General features: G+C 39.2%; 1 protein-coding gene and 1 long non-coding RNA gene across 2 annotated transcripts; one reads left to right on the forward strand and one right to left on the reverse strand.

Annotated features, from left to right (window-relative positions):
• Positions 1–1663: 1663 nt before the first annotated feature.
• On the reverse strand, positions 1664–8160 carry LOC143412800 (uncharacterized). Its single transcript, XM_076874576.1, has 7 exons — positions 7816–8160; positions 5191–5379; positions 4873–5057; positions 4523–4779; positions 3597–3717; positions 3237–3372; positions 1664–3130 (listed from the first exon to the last, which is right to left on the reverse strand). Exons 1-7 carry the CDS (start codon positions 7829–7831, stop codon positions 2940–2942), a joined length of 1095 nt encoding a protein of 364 aa, XP_076730691.1. The 5' UTR covers positions 7832–8160; the 3' UTR covers positions 1664–2939.
• Positions 8161–15655: 7495 nt separating this feature from the next.
• On the forward strand, positions 15656–16551 carry LOC143412705 (uncharacterized). Its single transcript, XR_013093239.1, has 2 exons — positions 15656–15797; positions 15887–16551. It is a non-coding gene; the product is annotated as an uncharacterized LOC143412705 (long non-coding RNA).
• Positions 16552–21300: the final 4749 nt, after the last annotated feature.

The following is a 21300-nucleotide window of genomic DNA, read 5'->3' on the forward strand; positions in this document are numbered from 1 at the left end:
TGTTTGAAGCTTGTCCTTGAGTAAAAAGTCCTATTCACCATGTCCTTGTCCCAAAGCTCCTCAGTTACTGCTATTGGCACCTAGATGTGGCGACACACCAGAGTCTAAGGTGTGTACAGACTGAATGCAGAGCGGTGCTAATTAAGCCAGAAGCCCCCATGTTTGATTTTTTTAAATATATCTCCACTTCCATGTTTCCATCCATAATCTGATCTACCACCATCTCCATCTGCTTTGTCTCTCTCCCTAACGTGGATGGAATCTGACGAGTGCATACATGTCTGAGAGCAGCAGGGATGAGGAAGGCTGCAGTACAGCAGTACATCCTCCTAACGAGCTCTCTCTAAAAAGGGTAAAGGCAACTTTGCTCCCTCTTATTGCCCTAAGGCTCTGGAATAGTTTGCAAATGTGTAAAACAGTTAACCTACTTAGTGATGACCTTAAGCTTTGTTAATTTTGATGGGGTTGTTTTTTAAGTGTTCAACCAAAGTTGTGACTAAGACAAAAAAAAATACGTGTCAAAAATCTTAAACTAGAGTATTTTTAAGACACATATTTTTAGTGTTTTTTGTCCTGTATTTTCCGAAAAATGCACTTACCTCTCAGACTGACAGCTTTTTTGTAGTTCCTGAAGTGTAAGTATATAAATATAATAAGAACAGAGCCCTCGGCTATGCGGACATTCTTCTGCGGAACCAGTTTCCAGTTTGGCCAAGGTGGTAAAAAGTATTTCTTTGGAAATAGAAATAATAAATTTTCTTTCAGCTAATGTTTTGCCAAGCTAATTGAACCTCATATCGATATCATAATAAAATAATATTAATACAAAGGAATGCAGACTTTATCTCAGCTTCTGCTCTAATTATAATGAATTTGCTCAGCTTGAACATCTGTTATGTAGAACACAAGCAGAGAAAAACAAAGGCAATTAAAAACATATATCTCTTTGCTGTTGCCTACACTGCAGATGGGTGACTTTGCCTCCAGACATTAACTGCTGACTAATTTTTCTTTTTAAGTGGGATTTGGCATGGGAGGTACAGTATTTTATATATGGGCTGTGATCAGTTGAGCTGTGCTGGCGCTTTTTGTGGATTTATACAACTGGCCCTCGCAAACATTATAGTATGATGCTATGGTAAATTATATTGTGACACAGCATTCCAGTCTGGCATTCAATTCTATCCTATGACATTTGTTTCAGTTCTCAAATAAACTGTCAAATATACAAATGTATACAATTATAGGATTTGTATTAAATATTTTTAAACCCCATATGGTAAGCAGATGTAAGATAAGATAAGCTGATGTAACATGAGCTATCACAGCTGATTTCCCACCCCTAAACAGCATAAACCTAGTGTAGGTGGAACTCAGTGATTAAATTGAATTTGATGTGTGCTATCCTTCATGTAACCTAACACTGTTCATGAGCAACACAGCTGCTCTGCACCAGTCTAGTACAGTGCACTACTGTAAACCTCACCACAGTACTGTAAACAGTAGCCTGTACTTATCTGCCAGGTATTTTCATGCAAGCTTTGATTAAAAAAAGTTAATATACTTTAATTTGCTTTGCAGGATGTTTCACCATATGAAAACTGGCATAACTTCAGAAAAACATTATGTATAGTGTCAATATATGTTCACAATGAATGAGGACATTACATGCAAACAAATGACTATCTTCATATTAAAGATCGAGCATAAAACTTGGCACACACACATTTATTGAAATTGAAAATATGATGCAACAGTACAAACGGACTGAGTTTCATGGTCTTAGAGTTTGCATAGTTTTGGGGTTCAGTGTCATCCAGTCCAAGGATATGGATATGGTGCTTTTTAGGCTGCACAAGCAACAAATCTTTGCAACCGGGTAATTGGGCAAAAGCCTAAACAAGAAGACTTGGGGTCTCTATGTGCTGTTTTAATGTGCTGATGCACATTAAAATGAAGACGAGATTACAAATCCAATAACTTCTCATTATCTACAGCTGTCTTCACTATTACATTAAGCTATACAGAATCCTAGCAGTGTCTATCCAAATGCCTTTTTTTTCCTTTTTATTTACATAAACTGTAACAGATTAGAGAAACCATTCCCTGGAATGTGATTAATGTAATCTCTTTATACGTAATCCATCACTTTTCAAACCTGCAAAGTCTTTTTAAGACAAGCAATATGGAATTATAATGTTAATCTCACAACCGGTGATAAGGGTTAGTACTTATTCGTTGCATGTGGAAATAGCACTGATAATGCAAATCTTTCCGTCCCACAAATAGCTTATACCTACAGGTTTAGTGATTTTAAGGTTTTTACCTGCTATTAAAGAGACCATGATAAAGCAAAAAAAAAAAAGAAGTAAGGGTCAAAGTTGAGGGTGGCTGTGGCTCAGGAGGTAAACCAGGCAGGCTGGCAGTTATTTTGCCAGGCAGGGCAGGCGATCTTCTAATCCCTGGGTTTTCCAGTCTGCATGTCAAATAATTTTGGGGCAAAACACTAACCCCAAGTTGCTCTCCATCGGTTTGTGAATGTGTGTTAATGTTAGATAGAAAGCGCTTATGTAGAAAAAGCATAGTTAAAAGTGGTTGTGTGAATGAGGCAAGTTTCATAAAGGGCTTTGAGTGGAAAATTTACCATTTACCCAAATTGGAAAACATCCAACACCACTTTTGTGAGAAACCTAAATAAAGAGTAATATTATTATTATATTATGTTATTATAAAACAAAGCATCGCAGTCTTAGTTTAAAAGTGTGGCATTTTATTCTAGATTTTTAGCCATTTAAAGCAAACATGATACAATATTTTAGAGAAAGACAGTAATATATTGCAGTTTAAAAATATCATAGAGGGTTATTCTGCCACCCAGTCTACTCAAAAAAAAAAATCTCTATGAGTCCCAGCCCACGCTGTGATCCTCATCTATACTGTTAAGTGTGACAGAGCAGTTTATCAATTTGCAGGCTGCTGAGGCTCTTATTTCTGAGCTCTTGAGGAGTCACGCACTTTGGGCTGTGCCGTGGTGAAAGCGTGGCCTTGGTGTCACCCATCCACCGCACCAGTGGGCTAATGTTACAGTCACACTGCCAAGGGTTGTCATGGAGGTACAACTTCTTTAGAACTAACACATATCAGAAAAAATGATTATCACGACAACAGCATCCTGCCGCCAATACTTGTTCCTGGGAAAATAGGACAGGGAAAGGGCATGCTGGCAGTTATCTTACCAGGCATATGGGTGAACATGTTTCCATCCACTGTCTTCAGGCGGTTTCCGCTGAGTGCCAGCTGTGAAAGCTTGGGCAGGTTGATGAACACATCAGAGGGCAGAAGCTCCAACTCGTTGTTCCTCAGGTAGAGTTCCTGGTTCAGTGTTTAGCATGTTCATAATTATTGCTTGAGGAAATAGAGCAGGTTTTTGCAATTTAAGTTAGAAGTGTTATCACACTAGCTATTATGTGCAAGAATTAGTCAGATCAGGGTCTGCTGGGTAAGACATCTAACTGCTATATACTATATGTTTAAAAAAATGAAACTGAGTCTTTGATTTTTCTTTTGTTTTTATGTATACCAGAAAAACATGCTACCTGCAAGTTGCTCAGGCCATCCAAAGCTGTTAACGTCAGGGTAGATAGTAGGTTGTTGTCTAGAACCAACATCTCCAGAGATTGCAGGGGCTTGAATGCCCCAGAAGGAATGGTCTTCAGACTGGATATGGGGGGACAGTTAGAATCTCTTCAGAAGTAAAAGTACACTGTGAAACCATTGAATTCAAAACCCTTTTGGAAATCAAAGTCACCAGTATATCTAATATCTAATATTTGATACCCTAGCAACATCATCCCTACACATAAACCATAATTCAACACTCTCTGTGATATATCAGTAAAAATTGGTATGTTTTATTTTTATGTTTTGGACTCTTACAGTTATTCCCCCTCTGTCTGTAATGTAGGTATCATAAACTCAAGAATGCTTATATTCACACATGAAGCCATTTAAGCTAGTAGGATAAGTGCTAACCCAAAAGCATGAGATTATGTATTCTTTCCTTGTCATTCTTTAATCAAGAAACCTTTTTTGGTCTAATCATTAAAGAGATAACAGAAGATTATCTCTTTTATAATTTCTGCACCGTTGGTTCAACATTCATTTTGGAAATATTTTCAACCATGACGGGATGTAGAGAAAACCAGCCAGCCAACAGTTCAACATCAAAACATCTGCTTGGTTCCTTTGCCTTAGTAGTAACTAATTCTTCAGTTCTAGCTTACTATTAGCAGTAGTTGCGATATTGTTTATTGGAGCAGCTGAACTAATATTTTTTTGTTCTCACTTCAGTTTTGAGGTTCCAGATCCTAAGGCTATTTAAGACCAAGTAAATCGTAATGATACTCTGATCAGAAATATCTCATAACAACACACGGAAGTGAAGTTTGTTTCTCACTGATAATACCTGCACTGGAAAAGGTAACTACTAGATGTATAATAGCATGGCACATGTCATTGTGACCTGTTGTTGTCCAAGTTGAGGAACAAGAGCTGCCTCAGTCCACTGAAGGCCTTGGGAGAAATCTTCTGGATGCGGTTGAGGGAAAGATCCAAAACTCTGAGAGCAATCAGAGGTTTGAACGCATTCGGTGGGAGGACTGTCAGTGCATTGAGAGTAAGGTCCAACTCTGACAGGTTTCTCATGCCAGCAAAAATCTCAGGTTTCAGGATGCCAATCTGGTTCTGTCCCAACATGAGGAAGCGGAGGTTTAGGAGGTCCTTCAGACATAGAAAACAGTTGTTGTTGTTTTTTTTTGTCAAATTACTGTAATATTAATGCTGAAAAGTGTGCTCCTCTCCAAAAATCTTTACCTGAAACCCCCTTGGTGGAAGAATGGATATGTGGTTGCCATAAAGATTGAGAAGCATCAATTGCTTTGCACCGGAGAAGGCCTGGGGATGGATGGATTTTATGGCATTTCTCTCCAGATTGACGCTCTCGATCTTTGGAATTGATCTCAGAGTATTTGCCTTCAGGTTGGTAATACCATTCTCACCTTTTGGCAGCAATTAAGAAGTCAGTTATTGATGAAATCAGGTCCCATTATGTTTCCTTAAATGTTAGATAGATTAATGCATTCCTTGAATGTCAAAAGGATCTTAGAGAGGATTTGATTAAAATGTACACACCTAGTTTAACAATCCAAGCATCAGAAGGCAATTTGGAAGGAAAAGCTCGAAGCCCCCGCTTATGGCAGTTGACATCTGATTTTTCTGGGCCAGACTTCCTGGAGCATTTGCAGACATCAGGGCAGGAATCTATGGCCTGCACCATCCATAGCATTGCTAGTATCAGCCATGCTAAGTGCTCCATCCTTCCTTTAGAATCGTACAGAAAAATATTATTTTAAATTTAAACTTAGTTATTAGAAACAATATTTTCACCACTACACCACTACAAGGCCGTTGGCTCCCATGTAGGTTTAAGGTCGCATTTGTTTTAATCAATACTAACTAGGTCAGTTGAACTTTAACTTTTACCAGAGCATATATGTAATGGCTGCACTTCTCCCATCTCTGCTTGAAATGAAAACTATGCTTAAAATTGTTGGTTGATTCTAGCTGTGATAATATGCTACAAAAGCTCTTGAAACAATAAAATTACAAAAATAAATTCCTGGTTCCTGACTTGTGGTATAATAACAGAAATTATTGTATGTGCTTTTCATCCAGTATTCATCCGATTTGTCGTTCATACAGTTACTATATCACACCTATACACAACATCTGGAACAGGTCTGGCAGGTTGAGCTAGAAATGCATATGTGTAAAATGTTCATATATATATATATATATATATATATATATATGTGTATATATATGTATATATATATATATATATATATATATATAGTGTGTATATATATGTGTATATATATATATATATATATATATATATATAGTGTGTATATATATGTGTATATATATATGTATATATATATATATATATATATATGGGGTGCAGCGATACTCGTATTGATATTGAACCGTTCGATACAGTGCTTTCGGTTCGGTACGCATGTGTATCGAACAATACAAAATTTTTAATTTATTTTATCAACTTTCCTTCTGTCGATGCTGTCTGTGTTGAGCGCTCAGTGGATCTGCGCTCGACAGTGCATTCTAGGCGGAGTAGTCGAACGCAGATTCACTGAGCGCAGGGCAAGCTAGCAGACAGAAGTTAAGCTCTCGTTGCAACATGGCAAATTGAACCTCCCCCACCCTCATTCAGATCTGGTGTTTGGAACTATTTTGGTTTTCATGTGACGTATGACCCTGAAGGTAAGCGCGTCATGGACAAAAGTAAAACAGTATGTTGGATGTGCCACGCAATGCTCTATTACATTGGTGGGAACTAGTGCGTTAGCGCAGTTTGCTCGTTAACGTGTTGGCCGTCCAGCCCCACGCACGGGGCGATCCGCGGTAGCTCGTTAACGGAGATTTGCTGTGTTGTGGCGTTAACGTCATTTCAGCGAGATTAACGCTGACAGCACTAGTGGGAACACAACGAATATGACTGCACATTTACTCCGACATCATCCTAGTGCAAAGACAAGTGGAAGCAGACAAAAACAACAAGCACGCATGCTACAAACTTTACCCGAGTCATTTAGACAGCCATTAGCACATGATTCTCCTTATGGGGACCTGATATGTTTAATATGCTGCTGAGAATATAGCCCAGAAGAAGCGTATAGTATAGCTTTTATTTTGGAAAGAGACATTTCTCTGTAATAAACTCTCTTTTCTAAAGATGAGTGATTTGTCGATCAGATAGATTTATTTTTTTTATTACTTTGTTGTTTCAGCAACATTAAATTTAAAAACTGTACTTTTGAGTTAAAATATATATTTATAATTTTAATAAATGACAAATTAAAAAGGCATGAACTTTTTTTTGAATCGAAGAAATATCGAACCGTGACACCAAAGTATCGAACCGAACCGTGAATTTTATATATCGTTGCACCCCTAATATATATAGTTATTGTGGAAACAGTAGTCAGTCAGCTTTTTATTTCTCATATTTGGATTCAGCACATAAAAATCCATAAGAAATAACACCGTTTATCTCAAAACCAGATAACCTCTTAAAACGTGTTGACAACTAAAGTCTGATGCTTTGCCTCATTTGCCCTCATAAGTAGAAACACTCTGTTCTTAATCGTATTTAGTAATTGTTTTTTGAATAGTATATACTTACAAATTTTATATTTTATCATTTTATATTAAAACTGTGAACATAACACTGAGGCAGGATTCATTATTTTCATCAAAAGAAAACCACTGAGTAGAAAACAAACTTCAGAGAGAAGCATTTCAATACAGGTGATTAAAAGAAGGTGTGCATGAATAACAGGGATGTGCCAGAGTGTCATTTCAAATAGAAACCTGTAAATCTATTCCAAAAAGAATTATTGTGAAAAATAAAAAGGTATGCAGACAATCAAAAATGCAGCTAATCCCATTTATAATCCTACTGTGTGCAAAGACAATCCCTTCAAACTTCAAAAGAAGGCAGAGCAGCAAAAACCAAGTGCCCACAGTGACACTTCCACACAAAGAGCTGCTTTTCAGCTGTAAAAAGAAAAAAGACATCTGATTATCATTTCAAATAACTTAACTGACTAAGGTGAATCTTTTCTCTAATTAGACTTGAAAGCTGATCTAAACTTGGGTGGGGGGGGACTGTAAGACAGATAAAGCCATTTGAAAAGTAGTCAAACTGGTTTTATCCTGCTGGGTGCCACTTACCTGAACACTCTGTCATCTCAATTTCTAGGCAATGCCCAATCCTCCTCAAGTCTGACTGCTTTGTTTTCAGCTCTTAAACAGTACAAACTTCACTATAAAAGCCTCTGCTGTACACTGTTATATAAGAACAAGGTGCCAGTCAAAGAGAATTAGTCCAGCAGTCTGTGGCCTTTCTTCCAGTGGGCTTTAAAATCTGATTTGTAGGTTCACAATTTATATACTGCTGATTTCAAGACTCTCTCTGAGCTCTGAAGCAGGCAGATGAAACTATGCAGCATATGAAAGACTTGCCAGTGTGATGGTGTGGGAACACAGCCTCAGCCGTAGCAGACGGTGAAAAAAGGGTGCGAAACTCCTGGAGCTGCAAGCTCTGCAGAGTCACAGAGCACAGAGAAAAGTGGCATCTAGACATTATGGCACCTATCCATGTTTCACTGTCTGGTCTACATAGTGTCTGTGTGTGTGTGTGTGTGTGTGTGTGTGTGTGTGTGTGCGCGCGCGCGCGTGTGTGTTCTTGCTTTATTTGTGTCCTTGTGAGAACCAACTTTTGACATTCAAAGTCAGGATAATTTTAAGCGTATTCTTATAAAAAACTGACATCCTTTTTTAGTAAAATACATGACAGAATTTATTAATAGACTCATTTAGATCATCAGATTCATTCGCATGATATCACATGACTGTTGAAGAATCTTTATTAATGTAAAAGAAATATCACTTAAAGCACTTGTGGGAACACATCGGTCATAAGAACATTTTCAGCTGCATGCTTTATCTTCAAGGCAGCAGCAAAAAAAACTAATTAAAAACTTGTATTCATCTCTATGTAATTGAGTTACGAGATCACACAGTAATGAAGCACTACATAAGCAAGGTAATTGAAATATTTTAATAACCATAGCCACAAGGGTTCTTCGTGGTTTTCATCACAGTTAAAGATCTCATGCTGGCAGGGGTCACAAATCATATGCAGATATTTGATAATGAGCTTTAAAAGCAGGTTGATCATAACAAGGGCATCCATGCTATCACTTACAGTTTATGTATGGATTTATCTTTGTTTCTGTGAGTTACTGAATAGATGGAGTTTATATGAAAATGTGTTGTCTGTCAAAATGGAAAAAAAGGAACTAAATTATAAAGTATTGCCATATGTTATATACTGTGCTTTTATAAACTAAGGCTACGTTCACACTGCAGGTCTTAATGCTCAATTCCGATTTTTTGATCAAATCCGATTTTTTTGTCTGCTCGTTCACACTACAAATAAAATGCGACAGCAAACGCTCTCTAGTGTGAACGCTCAAAGCGGCCCGCATGCGCAAAAGAAGATGTCACACACAACGCACTCTGTTTAGACCCAGAGCAACAATATTGTTTGACTGATGGCCCTTAATATAAAGACTTCGGACTTCACGTTTCCCAATTTTTGCTTTAAGTTATTTTGTTATTTACATAATAATGTAGATAACCTAATAATGATCCTTATTGCTGTTTTAGAGGAGCGGTGCTTCAAAGGATAGCTGTAGATTTCTGTCAGAATCTGCAGATTATACAGTACAAATAAAATGTTTACGTTGTCTTCCCAACAGTTTCACTGACATCTACACTGGATGGCCAGGAAGCGTTCGCGATGTCTTCTCGGGCGCTTCTCTGGCGCTGATAATTGGCTTCAGTCTTGTGTCGGTGACGTAAAAGGCGGATTTAATGCGACTTGACCGTTCAAACAGCAGTCGCTTTCTAAAACATCGGATATGTATCGGATTCAGTACCACATACGAAAGTGACCCAGATCGGATTTGAAAATATCGGATTTGCGCCGTTCACACTGTCATAGCATGATCGGATATGGGTCGCATAGGATCAAAAAAATCGGATTTGATGCGCTTTCGCCTGCAGTGTGAACGTAGCCTAAGATCTGTTCTGACTAGATAAATAATAATGCCAAAATATATTATTTACTTGCATTTTTTCACTTTTCTTACAAATTGGTCTTCTTATTACTGCAAAACAGGAGACCCAGTACGGTCAAAAACAGATTTCTGACAGTGCCCTATGCTCTGAGCTAAATCTACAAGAACAGAAAGACACCCACAGTGTTGGTACACTACAAAGTGTTGATGTTTGCAACTGTCACAGTTTGCCTAAACAACAAATAATAAAAATATGGATAATACAAAACTAATTCTAAACGTGCTGCCTGTGACAGAAGAGTTATAAAGAGAAACGTTTTAAGGATACATTCCCTGAATACATGTGTGCCTGCACATTCACTCATACACAATGTATTAGTTTAAATCTGTGAATAATTGGGGGTAATCTAACTCAGCTCTGCATGTGCTTCTGAAGTGTAAATGGACTGGTTATTATATAGTGGCTTTCTACTCTACCTACAACATGCTTCATTCACCCAAGCATGTTCTTTTAGGTATTTTGTATGTAGCATTCAAATTCTGATGGGTGTCTTTAGGGCCTGCTATGTTACTGGGATATTTGGCATGAAGTCTGACACAGACAGGGATCAAACCACTAACCTTCCAATTAATAGTTGCTCTATATCCTGAGGTCTGAGCTTGGAAAGGAAAGTGTCTGGACTTCTTTAAGTTTCCTTGAAGCATTTCACCTCTCATCTGAGAAGCTTCTTCAGTTCTAAAAGCAACTGGTGGAGAGTTCCAGATTTTAAGCCCTATGGGAGTGTCCCCAAGAGAGTCATGAACCCCCTGTTGATCCTCCACCTAATCACACGAACCAAGGTGTAAAAGCAGGTGTGGGTCACAATCAGCCAAGGTTTCAGGTGAACCCACTGTGAAACCTAGCCCCACCCTATCATGTGATTTATGGAGGTCAAATGGCCCAGGATGTGACTGGGAGTTAAGGCGTCTGAGAAGGATCTCAAAACTGGATTACCTCCTGAGCTACAGCCACCTGGGAAAATACGTTGGGTAGGTTGAACAGTTGTGGAGCAGGCCGAAGACCAGAGTAGACTGGGAGGCAGACTCTTCAGACACCTACTATGAAACAAGCTCCCAAAGTGGAATAAGTGGACAAACACCCTCCCTACTTTCAAGATTAAACTTCAAACGTTCCTTTTTGATAAAGCTTACAGTTGGGGCTGGGTCAGGAGACCCTGAACTGCTGCTGGGAGTTTCCTATGCATGATGCCCTGACCATTTCTTCTTCATTCATCCTTTCCCTTTCCGAATGCTTGTCTCTCCCCTGACTCCCAACCAGTGAGAGCAGATCACTGTCCCTCCCTGAGCCTCGTTCTGCCAAAGGTTTCTTCCCATTAAAAGGGAGTTTTCCTTCCCACTGTCGCCAAGTGCTTGTGTGCGTGATTGCTGCGGTTTCTTTCTTTACCTTACAATATTAAGCAGCTTTAGAGTTCTGCTCAACCAATTGGTAGAGCACATTTTCAGTCCCTATATCTAACTGAGGCTTTCACTGAAATTGCCATACCTTGTTGAGTCTTTTCTACCAATTGGTTTACATCTGTAATGCCAAAAAAGAATCCACCAGAAGGCACTGTGAATGGAAACTGTTGGCTCTTCTTATACCTCTCCAACCAGGAAGTCAGAAACAAAAAACCATCCAACATATTTTGAGTTTTTTTGATGAAACTAAGATAGGAAGATATAATTTTTTTTTATATATGATAGTGTTAGAGGACTTACTAAACAGATGTATGTCACTTGACAGCATTAAAAAAGTGAAATTAAATGTTTAAGATTTTTTTTTTAAAAGTGCTCAACCAAACGGTTGATTTGTTCCTTTATGGTGCTACTGCTAACATAACCTAAATGTTACTAAAATTGATTATTTGCCATAAAATCAGGCCACTAGACCCATTTTGTTTATCCATTGCTATTCATAAATCACATCAAGTGTTAGCACAGCAAGAATATGCTGAAATAATTTCCTCAGTAACTCATTTTTGTAACTTTCTGAGTTAATGTTAGTAAATATTGTAAAAATCAAGAATAACACGTGGAAATCACAAATATCACAACTGATTACCTTTTAACCAAATTACAGTAGTTTTAAATTAATATTACTAAATTGTCAAAATTATAATTTCATGTTTAACAAGTACTATATGGACGCGAAACAATTATATGGCTAAAAATCACATGGTCCTGTGGCATGATACTCATGATACCATCCATCTTCAACCACAGTGTGTTTGAGGTCATGGTTTCATACACTGTAAAAAAAATCCCTAAAAATACAGTACAATCTACTGTATAAACGTGAAGGAATTTTCCGTATTAGTCATTTACAGGTATTTTTCTGTATTTCTCAACTACTGCAATGCATTGTGGGAAAAAGAACCTGAAAAGGAGGGAAAAGTAAGCGCAAGAGCAGCCATTAGGCTTCTTTCAGGCTTCATCTGGATTTTGAATTCTGAAGTTGGAGAAACTGCCTTCAAATTTCTGTGGTAAGTATTAAAACTCATGTTTCGTTTTATTAAAATAATGTTTTTCAAAAGACTCCGTGTTTTTATTTAGAAAGAATTGTTAATTTATTTGTTAACTGGTTTCGGCTGTCTCCAGACAAGTCAGGAATATTTTGCTGACTCATTTTTTAAAATAATTGTTATTTAGGTTTAACATGACTTAAGCTTTATTTTAATTAATGTTAAAATAATTTTTACTGTGATACCACCAGGTTTGCCCTTCAGTGGCTGAACCAGTTTTCATAAATATTATAGTTAGCTGTCTGTGTCTCTCTGGGTATTACACAGCTGTGACTGCTAACTGGCTAATTAGCGAAAGTCAGCGATGTGGATAACTGGGAAAGTGAGAACTTCATGGTTCTAGAAATTATTCTAGGACTCTAATAAGTACTGTATCAATACCTGTGTTTTGTACACAGGTATCAATACCTGTGCCCCCGTACTGCAGACGACCCTGTCGTCTGCAGTACGGGGGCCCCACAGGGAACGGTTCTGGCTCCGTTCCTCTTCACCATCTACACTGCAGACTTCTCCCACAATTCCACCCAGTGCTTCCTGCAGAAGTTCTCTGATGACTCTGCAATAGTCGGCCTCATCACTGATGGGGACGACAAGGAGTACAGAGGACTGACTCAAGACTTTGTGGACTGGTGCCAGCTGAACTACCTCCAGATCAACGCCAGTAAAACCAAGGAGCTGGTGGTAGACTTCCGCAGGCACAAGCATTCTCCACTGCAACCACTGAACATCCAGGGTATGGACATTGAGGCTGTGGACAGCTACAGGTACCTTGGTGTTCATCTGAACAACAGACTGGACTGGACTCATAACTCAGACGCCCTCTACAGGAAAGGGCAGAGCAGGCTGTACCTGCTGCGGAGACTCAGGTCGTTTGGGGTGGAGGGCCCACTCCTGAAGACCTTCTATGACTCTGTGGTGGCTTCTGCTATCTTTTATGGTGTGGTCTGCTGGGGCGGCAGCATCTCTGCTGGGGACAGGAAGAGACTGAACAGTGTGATCCGAAGGGCCAGCTCTGTTCTAGCACTGGCAGTCCCAGGCTTCTACCTTTCTACCTTTAAAACCCGCCACCAGCCAAATGGCTGGTAGGCTTTTAGCTAAGCTTTAGCTTCAGGCAAGTGGAAGCTAAATTGGCTAGTCATTCATATGTAAATTGGGTTGTTACCTGGGAATTCTGGAGGGAGGGGAGTGGGGGTGTGTGGATGAGGGGGTGGGGGAGCTGCTAAAAGCGGTGAGCTTCCTTTTGTGTTTCATCTTGATGCATTCTCAATCATCCAGGGAAACAAATCTCCAAAAGTCACCAACTTGGAGTGTTTCAGTTTGCCATCTTAGGGAGAAATCAACACACATGGGTGTATGTCCTTTGTTGCTGAGATTTATTGATAAAAACAGTACAAAAAATCAACCATTTGTACACATTTTTACAAATAATTATAAAAAGTGAGTGAGTACATTTCAACATTTTCAGCAATCACTCACAATCCTGGCACTGCCATGGTATCTGTAGTCTGCATTTACCTTGGCTTGGCTTCCTGATCAATTGTCCACTACCAAAAGGAAGCCAAGCCCTGTGATCACACCTTGTTTTGTTGTAAAGGGTGGCAGGGCTTGGCTTCCTTTTGGTAGTGGAGCATTGATCAGTCGTCCATTGTGGCATCAATGTGATCACACCTTGTTTTGTTGTAAAGGGTGGCAGGGCTTGGCTTCCTTTTGGTAGTGGAGCATTGATCAGTCGTCCATTGTGGCATCAATGTGATCACACCTTGTTTTGTTGTAAAGGGTGGCAGGGCTTGGCTTCCTTTTGGTAGTGGAGCATTGATCAGTCGTCCATTGTGGCATCAATGTGATCACACCTTGTTTTGTTGTAAAGGGTGGCAGGGCTTGGCTTCCTTTTGGTAGTGGAGCATTGATCAGTCGTCCATTGTGGCATCAATGTGATCACACCTTGTTTTGTTGTAAAGGGTGGCAGGGCTTGGCTTCCTTTTGGTAGTGGAGCATTGATCAGTCGTCCATTGTGGCATCAATGTGATCACACCTTGTTTTGTTGTAAAGGGTGGCAGGGCTTGGCTTCCTTTTGGTAGTGGAGCATTGATCAGTCGTCCATTGTGGCATCAATGTGATCACACCTTGTTTTGTTGTAAAGGGTGGCAGGGCTTGGCTTCCTTTTGGTAGTGGAGCATTGATCAGGAAGCCAAGCCCTATATATATGATACAATCTCACTACACTTAGCCTAATCCTTCATTGCCCTGAAGAATTCTGTGGTGTACGGACCTCCTCTCCAAGGAAAGAAAATGCAGAGAAGACTCACCACTCAGCAGGCCTTGGAAATGATCCTGAGGGAAGTCGACCCTTGTGACTCGGATGGAGAAGACCTACAAGTTCAGCCGGATTCGGACTCAGAGCTGTCTGATCAGTCTTCCGGTTAGTTGCATTTCATGTTATTTCCTATTTCATTTCAAATAAGTAAGTGGATGTAGTTTGTAAGTAAGATATTTCAGACATTATTCTGATACAGAGGAGGAGATACTGGACCTTCCCATTGCTCACAATTTGAATTTGTTCACACTGCAGATGAGGAGACTGCTTCTGCACCTAAAAAGAGAGCTTGTTTGGGGACTGAGACAGCGAAAGATGGCACAGTGTGGCGTGAAGAACAGGTGGGGACCTGTCTCCCTTTCACCCCAATAGAAGCGTACGCTGCAGATGGAGAGCCAACGGCTAAGGCCAGGAGAAATATCACAAGTCGCCTTCGGAGCTTCCTGTGTTTCATCACTCTTGACATGCTTCGTAGCATTCAAGAATGGACTGTTCAACATGCACAGCAAACGGAGCATGTTCATTGGTTCATGGACCTCCCTGAACTAATGGCATTTATTGCAATTGTCATCTTGCGGGGGGTTACCAGGGTTCCATCTCTAAATGACTGCTGGTCAGCAAACCTGGGAAACCCACAGATAATTGGAACTATGGCACGAAACCGCTTCCAAGAAATCATGCAACACCTACGCTTTGATGACAAGTCCACCCGCAGTGATCGAGCAAAGACTGATAAGTTCGCTGCAATTTCCAGTTTGTGGGGATCATTTGTCACCAACTGCATCACGTGCTACAACCCTGGTCTACATATCACCGTTGATGAACAGCTTTTCCCATCAAAGACTTGGTGCAGTTTCCTGCAGTATATTGCAAGTAAGCCGGACAAGTTTGGGATCAAGTTTTGGGTGGCTTGCGACCTAAAATCCAAGTACATTTGCAATGTCTTCCCATATCTTGGCAAGGACCCCAGTCGTCCCACTGGGGAGAGACTTTCTGAAAATGTAGTAATGAGGCTGATGGAACCATTCCTAGACAGTGGGCAGAAATGTTACCACGGACAATTTTTTCACATCGCTTTCACTTGCGCAAAAACTTCTTAGACGGAAAACCACCATCCTCGGCACAGTCAACAAGATTCGCAGGGAAATTCCTCAATCCACTAGACAGACAGATCGCAATGAATTCACCACTCAGGTATGTTGCAGGTCTTTTCTGGTTCTATGTTTATGTGTTTCATTGTGTGTAAAAGTGCTATGGAAATAACAATTTATCTTATTTCTTAGGTGTTTTCAACCTCTGCTGCCACGCTGACGGCGTATGCGGCCAAACGGAAGAAGACAGTCTATATTCTTAGCAGCATGCACGGCGTGGTTCAGACTGATAACACTACCAAAAGGAAGCCAAACACTGTCACCCTTTACAACAAAACAAAGTGTGGCGTGGATGTGATGGACCAGATGGTTCGGGAGTACACTGTCCGCAGAGGAACACGGCGCTGGCCAGTTGCCGTGTTTTATAACATGATTGACATGGCAGCACTGAATGCACATGTGCTGTATCAAGCATGCTCCGGGACGAAGGAAAGACGGGTGGACTTCCTGGTGGAGCTTGCAAGGGAGTTAGCTCACTCTCATGTAGCTGCGAAGAAGGCAAGAAAAGAACAGTTGCCTTTGACACAACCCTCCACACCGAGCCCTGGAAAAAGAGCCATGTGTCAGGTCAAACACAATTGCAAGAACAATCATGCCACTGTGCGATGTGTTCACTGCAACAGATACACATGTGGTAAATGCAGACTACAGATACCATGGCAGTGCCAGGATTGTGAGTGATTGCTGAAAATGTTGAAATGTACTCACTCACTTTTTATAATTATTTGTAAAAATGTGTACAAATGGTTGATTTTTTGTACTGTTTTTATCAATAAATCTCAGCAACAAAGGACATACACCCATGTGTGTTGATTTCTCCCTAAGATGGCAAACTGAAACACTCCAAGTTGGTGACTTTTGGAGATTTGTTTCCCTGGATGATTGAGAATGCATCAAGATGAAACACAAAAGGAAGCTCACCGCTTTTAGCAGCTCCCCCACCCCCTCATCCACACACCCCCACTCCCCTCCCTCCAGAATTCCCAGGTAACAACCCAATTTACATATGAATGACTAGCCAATTTAGCTTCCACTTGCCTGAAGCTAAAGCTTAGCTAAAAGCCTACCAGCCATTTGGCTGCTCTCCGGGTTTTAAAGGTAGAAAAGCCAAATGGCTGGGCTCTGGGCCTTCCTAGTGCTAGGATGCCCTCTGGACCCAGTGGAGGTGGTGAGTGACAGGAGAATGGCGGCTAAGCTGTCATCCCTGTTGGACAACGTCTCCCACCCCATGCAGCAGACTGTGACAGCACTGAGCAGCTCCTTCAGTGGGAGACTGCGGCACCCACGGTGTGGGACGGAGAGATTTCGCAGGTCTTTCCTCCCCACTGCTGTCAGACTCCACAACAAAGACTTTATCTGAACAAACACACACATCCACACATGTGCAATAACACTAAGTGCAATAATCTTTTCTGGCATCGTTGTATTTTTACTCAGTTGTATATAGCATTCGTATTCTATTTTTATCTTATTGTATATTTTTATTCTATTTTATTCTACTGTATATAGTACATTATTTTATTCTATTCTGTACAGCTGTGTACTGTATTTATTCTTATTGTATTCTAATTTTTGCGTCATAACTTTTGCACTGTCCACTTCCTGCTGTGACAAAACAAATTTCCCACGTGTGGGACTAATAAAGGTTATCTTATCTTATCTTATCTTAAGCCTCAGACCTTCCTGGCTGACGCTAGCAAATGCTAATGTTAGCCTCTGATTTGGGCTGCTAAAGTAAAGACTTTTAGCTAGCTGACCAGCATAGATTATTTCGGTGGTTAACAGACTGTAGTGGTAAAATTATTGAAAGTATAGTTTCACCTCAGCACATTTACAATTACAGTATGTCTATTTTGTAGCACATAGAAATGTTTAGTTAATATTTACAGACAGACACATTTTCCCTGTAACTGTGTTTTTACTCCAACATTTGTTGAAAATGTAATTTATGAAATGCTGAGCAGCATTTCTTGTATGTGGAATGTTTTTGTCACCCCACTGTGCTAATGTGATTAAATACTAAAAATTATTACTAAAAAAATTCAATAATAAATCAATAATAACTATTTCTTGATTGAACTATAATGTAAGCGCAGTGCTGGTGTGCAGGGGCTCTATATGCCTTGTCTATATCAAGCTTTTAGCCAAATATAAGCAGAGATATTTGTATCTTTCTTAAAAATCCAGATCCTTACAGATTATTTGAGAAATGGATCAACAGCTATCACTACTTGAAGCACTTTAAGTCCTGCAGTGGAAAAATATCCCTTATTTCACCTTTGATCACACACTTTGGTTTTCCAGTGCAGAGCAATGGCCAAGAAAAGGAAAGACTTCCCCGAGCGAAAAAAAAGATGAAGATACAAGCTGGTGATGATCCAGAGCAGCTGGTCTCAGGAAATGAAGAAAAACCCTGATCACCTTCTCTACAAACACAAGGTGAGTTTAATGTTGTGGTTGATTTAGTTTTTCAAGGTATGTATGTTACTTTAATTATAAACTGCTTTTGTTGCAACAGAATGGTGTTATGTGTATGCAACTCTACGTGAATTATAATCCTTTGTAGGGCTGCGTGATATGACCAAAGTCTCATATCCCAATATAAGACGTATCTCTCCTGATAACGATATATATCACAAAATAGTGCATTTTCTGTAAATTCTGTGATTCTCGGGCAACTCGACTTATGTGAAATGTTTTCAGTTGGGCGTCGTGTACCAGGAGTCGAGTGTTTTGACCGATGCATGAAACTATACATTTTTAGACATGAGTTTAAATGGCCGCCATTTTCTTTCTGAGTATTTATTAGACGGCGTGCTGCAAGGAAAAGCCTGTTCTAACGTTTGAGTCTAAGGATTATTTTGAGCACCTGACGACTCTTTTTTGCTTTTCATTCGTAAACTCTCTCGAAACTCTTTCATGTGATTCTTGTGTAGGTGGTTAAAGAGGTTTGTCGTGTTCGAGTGGTGGTGGGGACCAGTTTGTGGCATAATTTGCATAGTACAGTTTTCTGGGGCGTGTCAGACTTTTCATAACCAAACCATGTCCATGCTACAGAGGTAGCCCCTCATTTAACAATAAGGTCCTCGATTTCTTTTGACTGGTCCTTCTGGTTCTGCCTCATCCTTGCTGGCCATGCTGGTATTCTCTGTGCCTTCATCTGCGTGGTGACTGTAAGCGCCATTTATAGTTACTTGATGTTTTTATTTGAGGTCATTTGTTTGATGCATATTCTGAAATTTTATGTTTGAGAATAATGTATATCATTTCAGTTTAGTTTGAAAAGTCTCAACAGAAACTTGAGCTTTATTGTGAAAGGTTTATGTGGAAAATAAACAAGCGGACGGCGGAGCCACACGATGGTTTTATCCTCATTGTTGGTAACGAAAGTACGCGTAAAAACAGTCACTTGTCCGTCCATAGTGTGGTTATTTTAAGTATAAGAGAAGGAGAGAACTTTAAGAAATAATATAGCAACTACAGTGACCATCAAAACCATGAAAAAAATATTGCCGTAAACAGTTTATTTTGCAACACCACAAAACAAAGAATAGTGTATAATATGAAACGATAGACATTTTTATATCGTAATCTGATATATATCGTCATATCGCACAGCCCTAATCCTTTTTTTGTTTATGTTGTTTATGCTCTAGGTAAAAAAAAATTATAAAAATACAAACTTTTTAAAAATGTCTTGTTGTTTCTCTTTTTTTCCTCAGAATAAATTGCGACTAGTCTCAATGGCTGACACGGAGGAGCAACACAGCGACACGTTAACTCCGACTGCTGCAGTTCCTGTATGAACTGAGCAACTCTTAAAATCCAAGGAAAAGCTGAGTGTATTTTACTTAAAGCTCAGATGGACCTTGATGTACTAACATGCAGGCTGCATTCAGGACTTTGTCACACTGTTATATGAAGAGCGGTAACAAGACTTTGTAGTAATTTGTCTTACTATTGTCTTATTTGTTGTGATTTAGGGTCTGTGCGCACAAGCAGAGGTTTTTGTTAGTAACTGTAACCTCGTTTTCAGAGCCTTGTCTAACATTTAATGGTCATGAAATATGTCAGACTTTTTCCTCTACTTAACCAGCTTAGAGAATTTGAACACCGTGGAGAAAAAGGTGTGCATTAAGGATTTTGAACTATGATGTTTAAGTGTTGTCACTGCTGAGGATTCGTGGACACAGATCCTTATTCACTATGCTGCTGTTTACAGTTTTAACTTTTCATCAGAACAAGCACTTCTAATTATACTTTGCTCCTCACTGACAAAACAAGTCCCGTAAATACACTTTTATCTTTAAGTTTGGGACAGTAATCTGTCTTAATTTATTATGTGTTGTAGTTATCATATGGGGAAAAGTCCTGTGGTTATCCATCAGTCCTGTTCGAATAAACCCAAAGTTCAGGAACATCTTCTTTAGATCTGTTCAGTTGTATTCATGTGGCACCACTTAAACAGTCAACAAATTTTGACTCAAGTATGTTATATTGTAAGGTAAAGAGCCCAAAGAGTTAATCTCAGACAAATGTTCACACAAATGTGAATTACATTCACTTCATTAATGAAGTGAATGCAATTCAGTAATCAAAGGTGTTTGGCTATAACTGACTACATGTGTATACTGTATCATAAGTGGACAGAGATGGATGTAAACCACACCTTAACCATTTGGCTGAGGCAAAACTACCACAAGGCAGTGATTCTAACTAAAAGGTACTCTGGATATTATTAAATGTGAACATGTCGTTAAATATGACATTTTTTGTTTGTCAGGTGTCCTGTTTGAAGAAAACACTTGGTAGCCACTTGAATGAATGTAAATAAACACATTTACATGAGGGCAACCTGATTTCAAGGAAATAAAAATGCTCAAATTTGAAAGCTTGTGAGTTATTTTGTTCATGTATCAGCTGTTTAGTAGTTTTATGACAAGATGGATGCTGTCATTATATTTAAGTATAGTGTTTGAGTTAAGGAGAATAAAAGAATATTTAACATTAATTGTACCAATGTTGTTGTGTACGAAGCACAAATTAATTTAAGTTTTAATTTATGAATTTTTGAGTACATGGTGTACTAGGTTGTAATTGCATAGAAATGTACGTTTAAGGATATAAAGAACTATATTTAATGAGTTACAGTGAAAAGAAGTGCTTGGAAATAGTAATATAAACAGAAATTTCAATTTTTCTATTAACGGAAAATATCAGTTAATGATACAGAAAATATACTGTGAATAAACTGAATTTTCTGTTTTATAGCTGAAGGAAATGTCCGTAAATAGTACAGAGAGTATACTGTAAATCTACAGAATTTTCCGTTTTATCATTTACAGAAAGGTCCGTCAAACCTCCGTAAAAAAACAGAAAATGTACTGGCAGAAAATTACCAGGACATTTTCTGTTTTTCTACGGAATATTTTTTTACAGTGTATGAAGCCAACAAGGCTGGCACTCTCCACCAATATATTGCCAACAAACCAGATGAGTGGGGCTTTAAATTGTTCTGCCAAGCAAGTTCATCTGGCATCATCCAC

The sequence above is a fragment of the Maylandia zebra genome, linkage group LG15 (assembly GCF_041146795.1).
Source record: "Maylandia zebra isolate NMK-2024a linkage group LG15, Mzebra_GT3a, whole genome shotgun sequence".
NCBI lineage: Eukaryota > Metazoa > Chordata > Actinopteri > Cichliformes > Cichlidae > Maylandia > Maylandia zebra.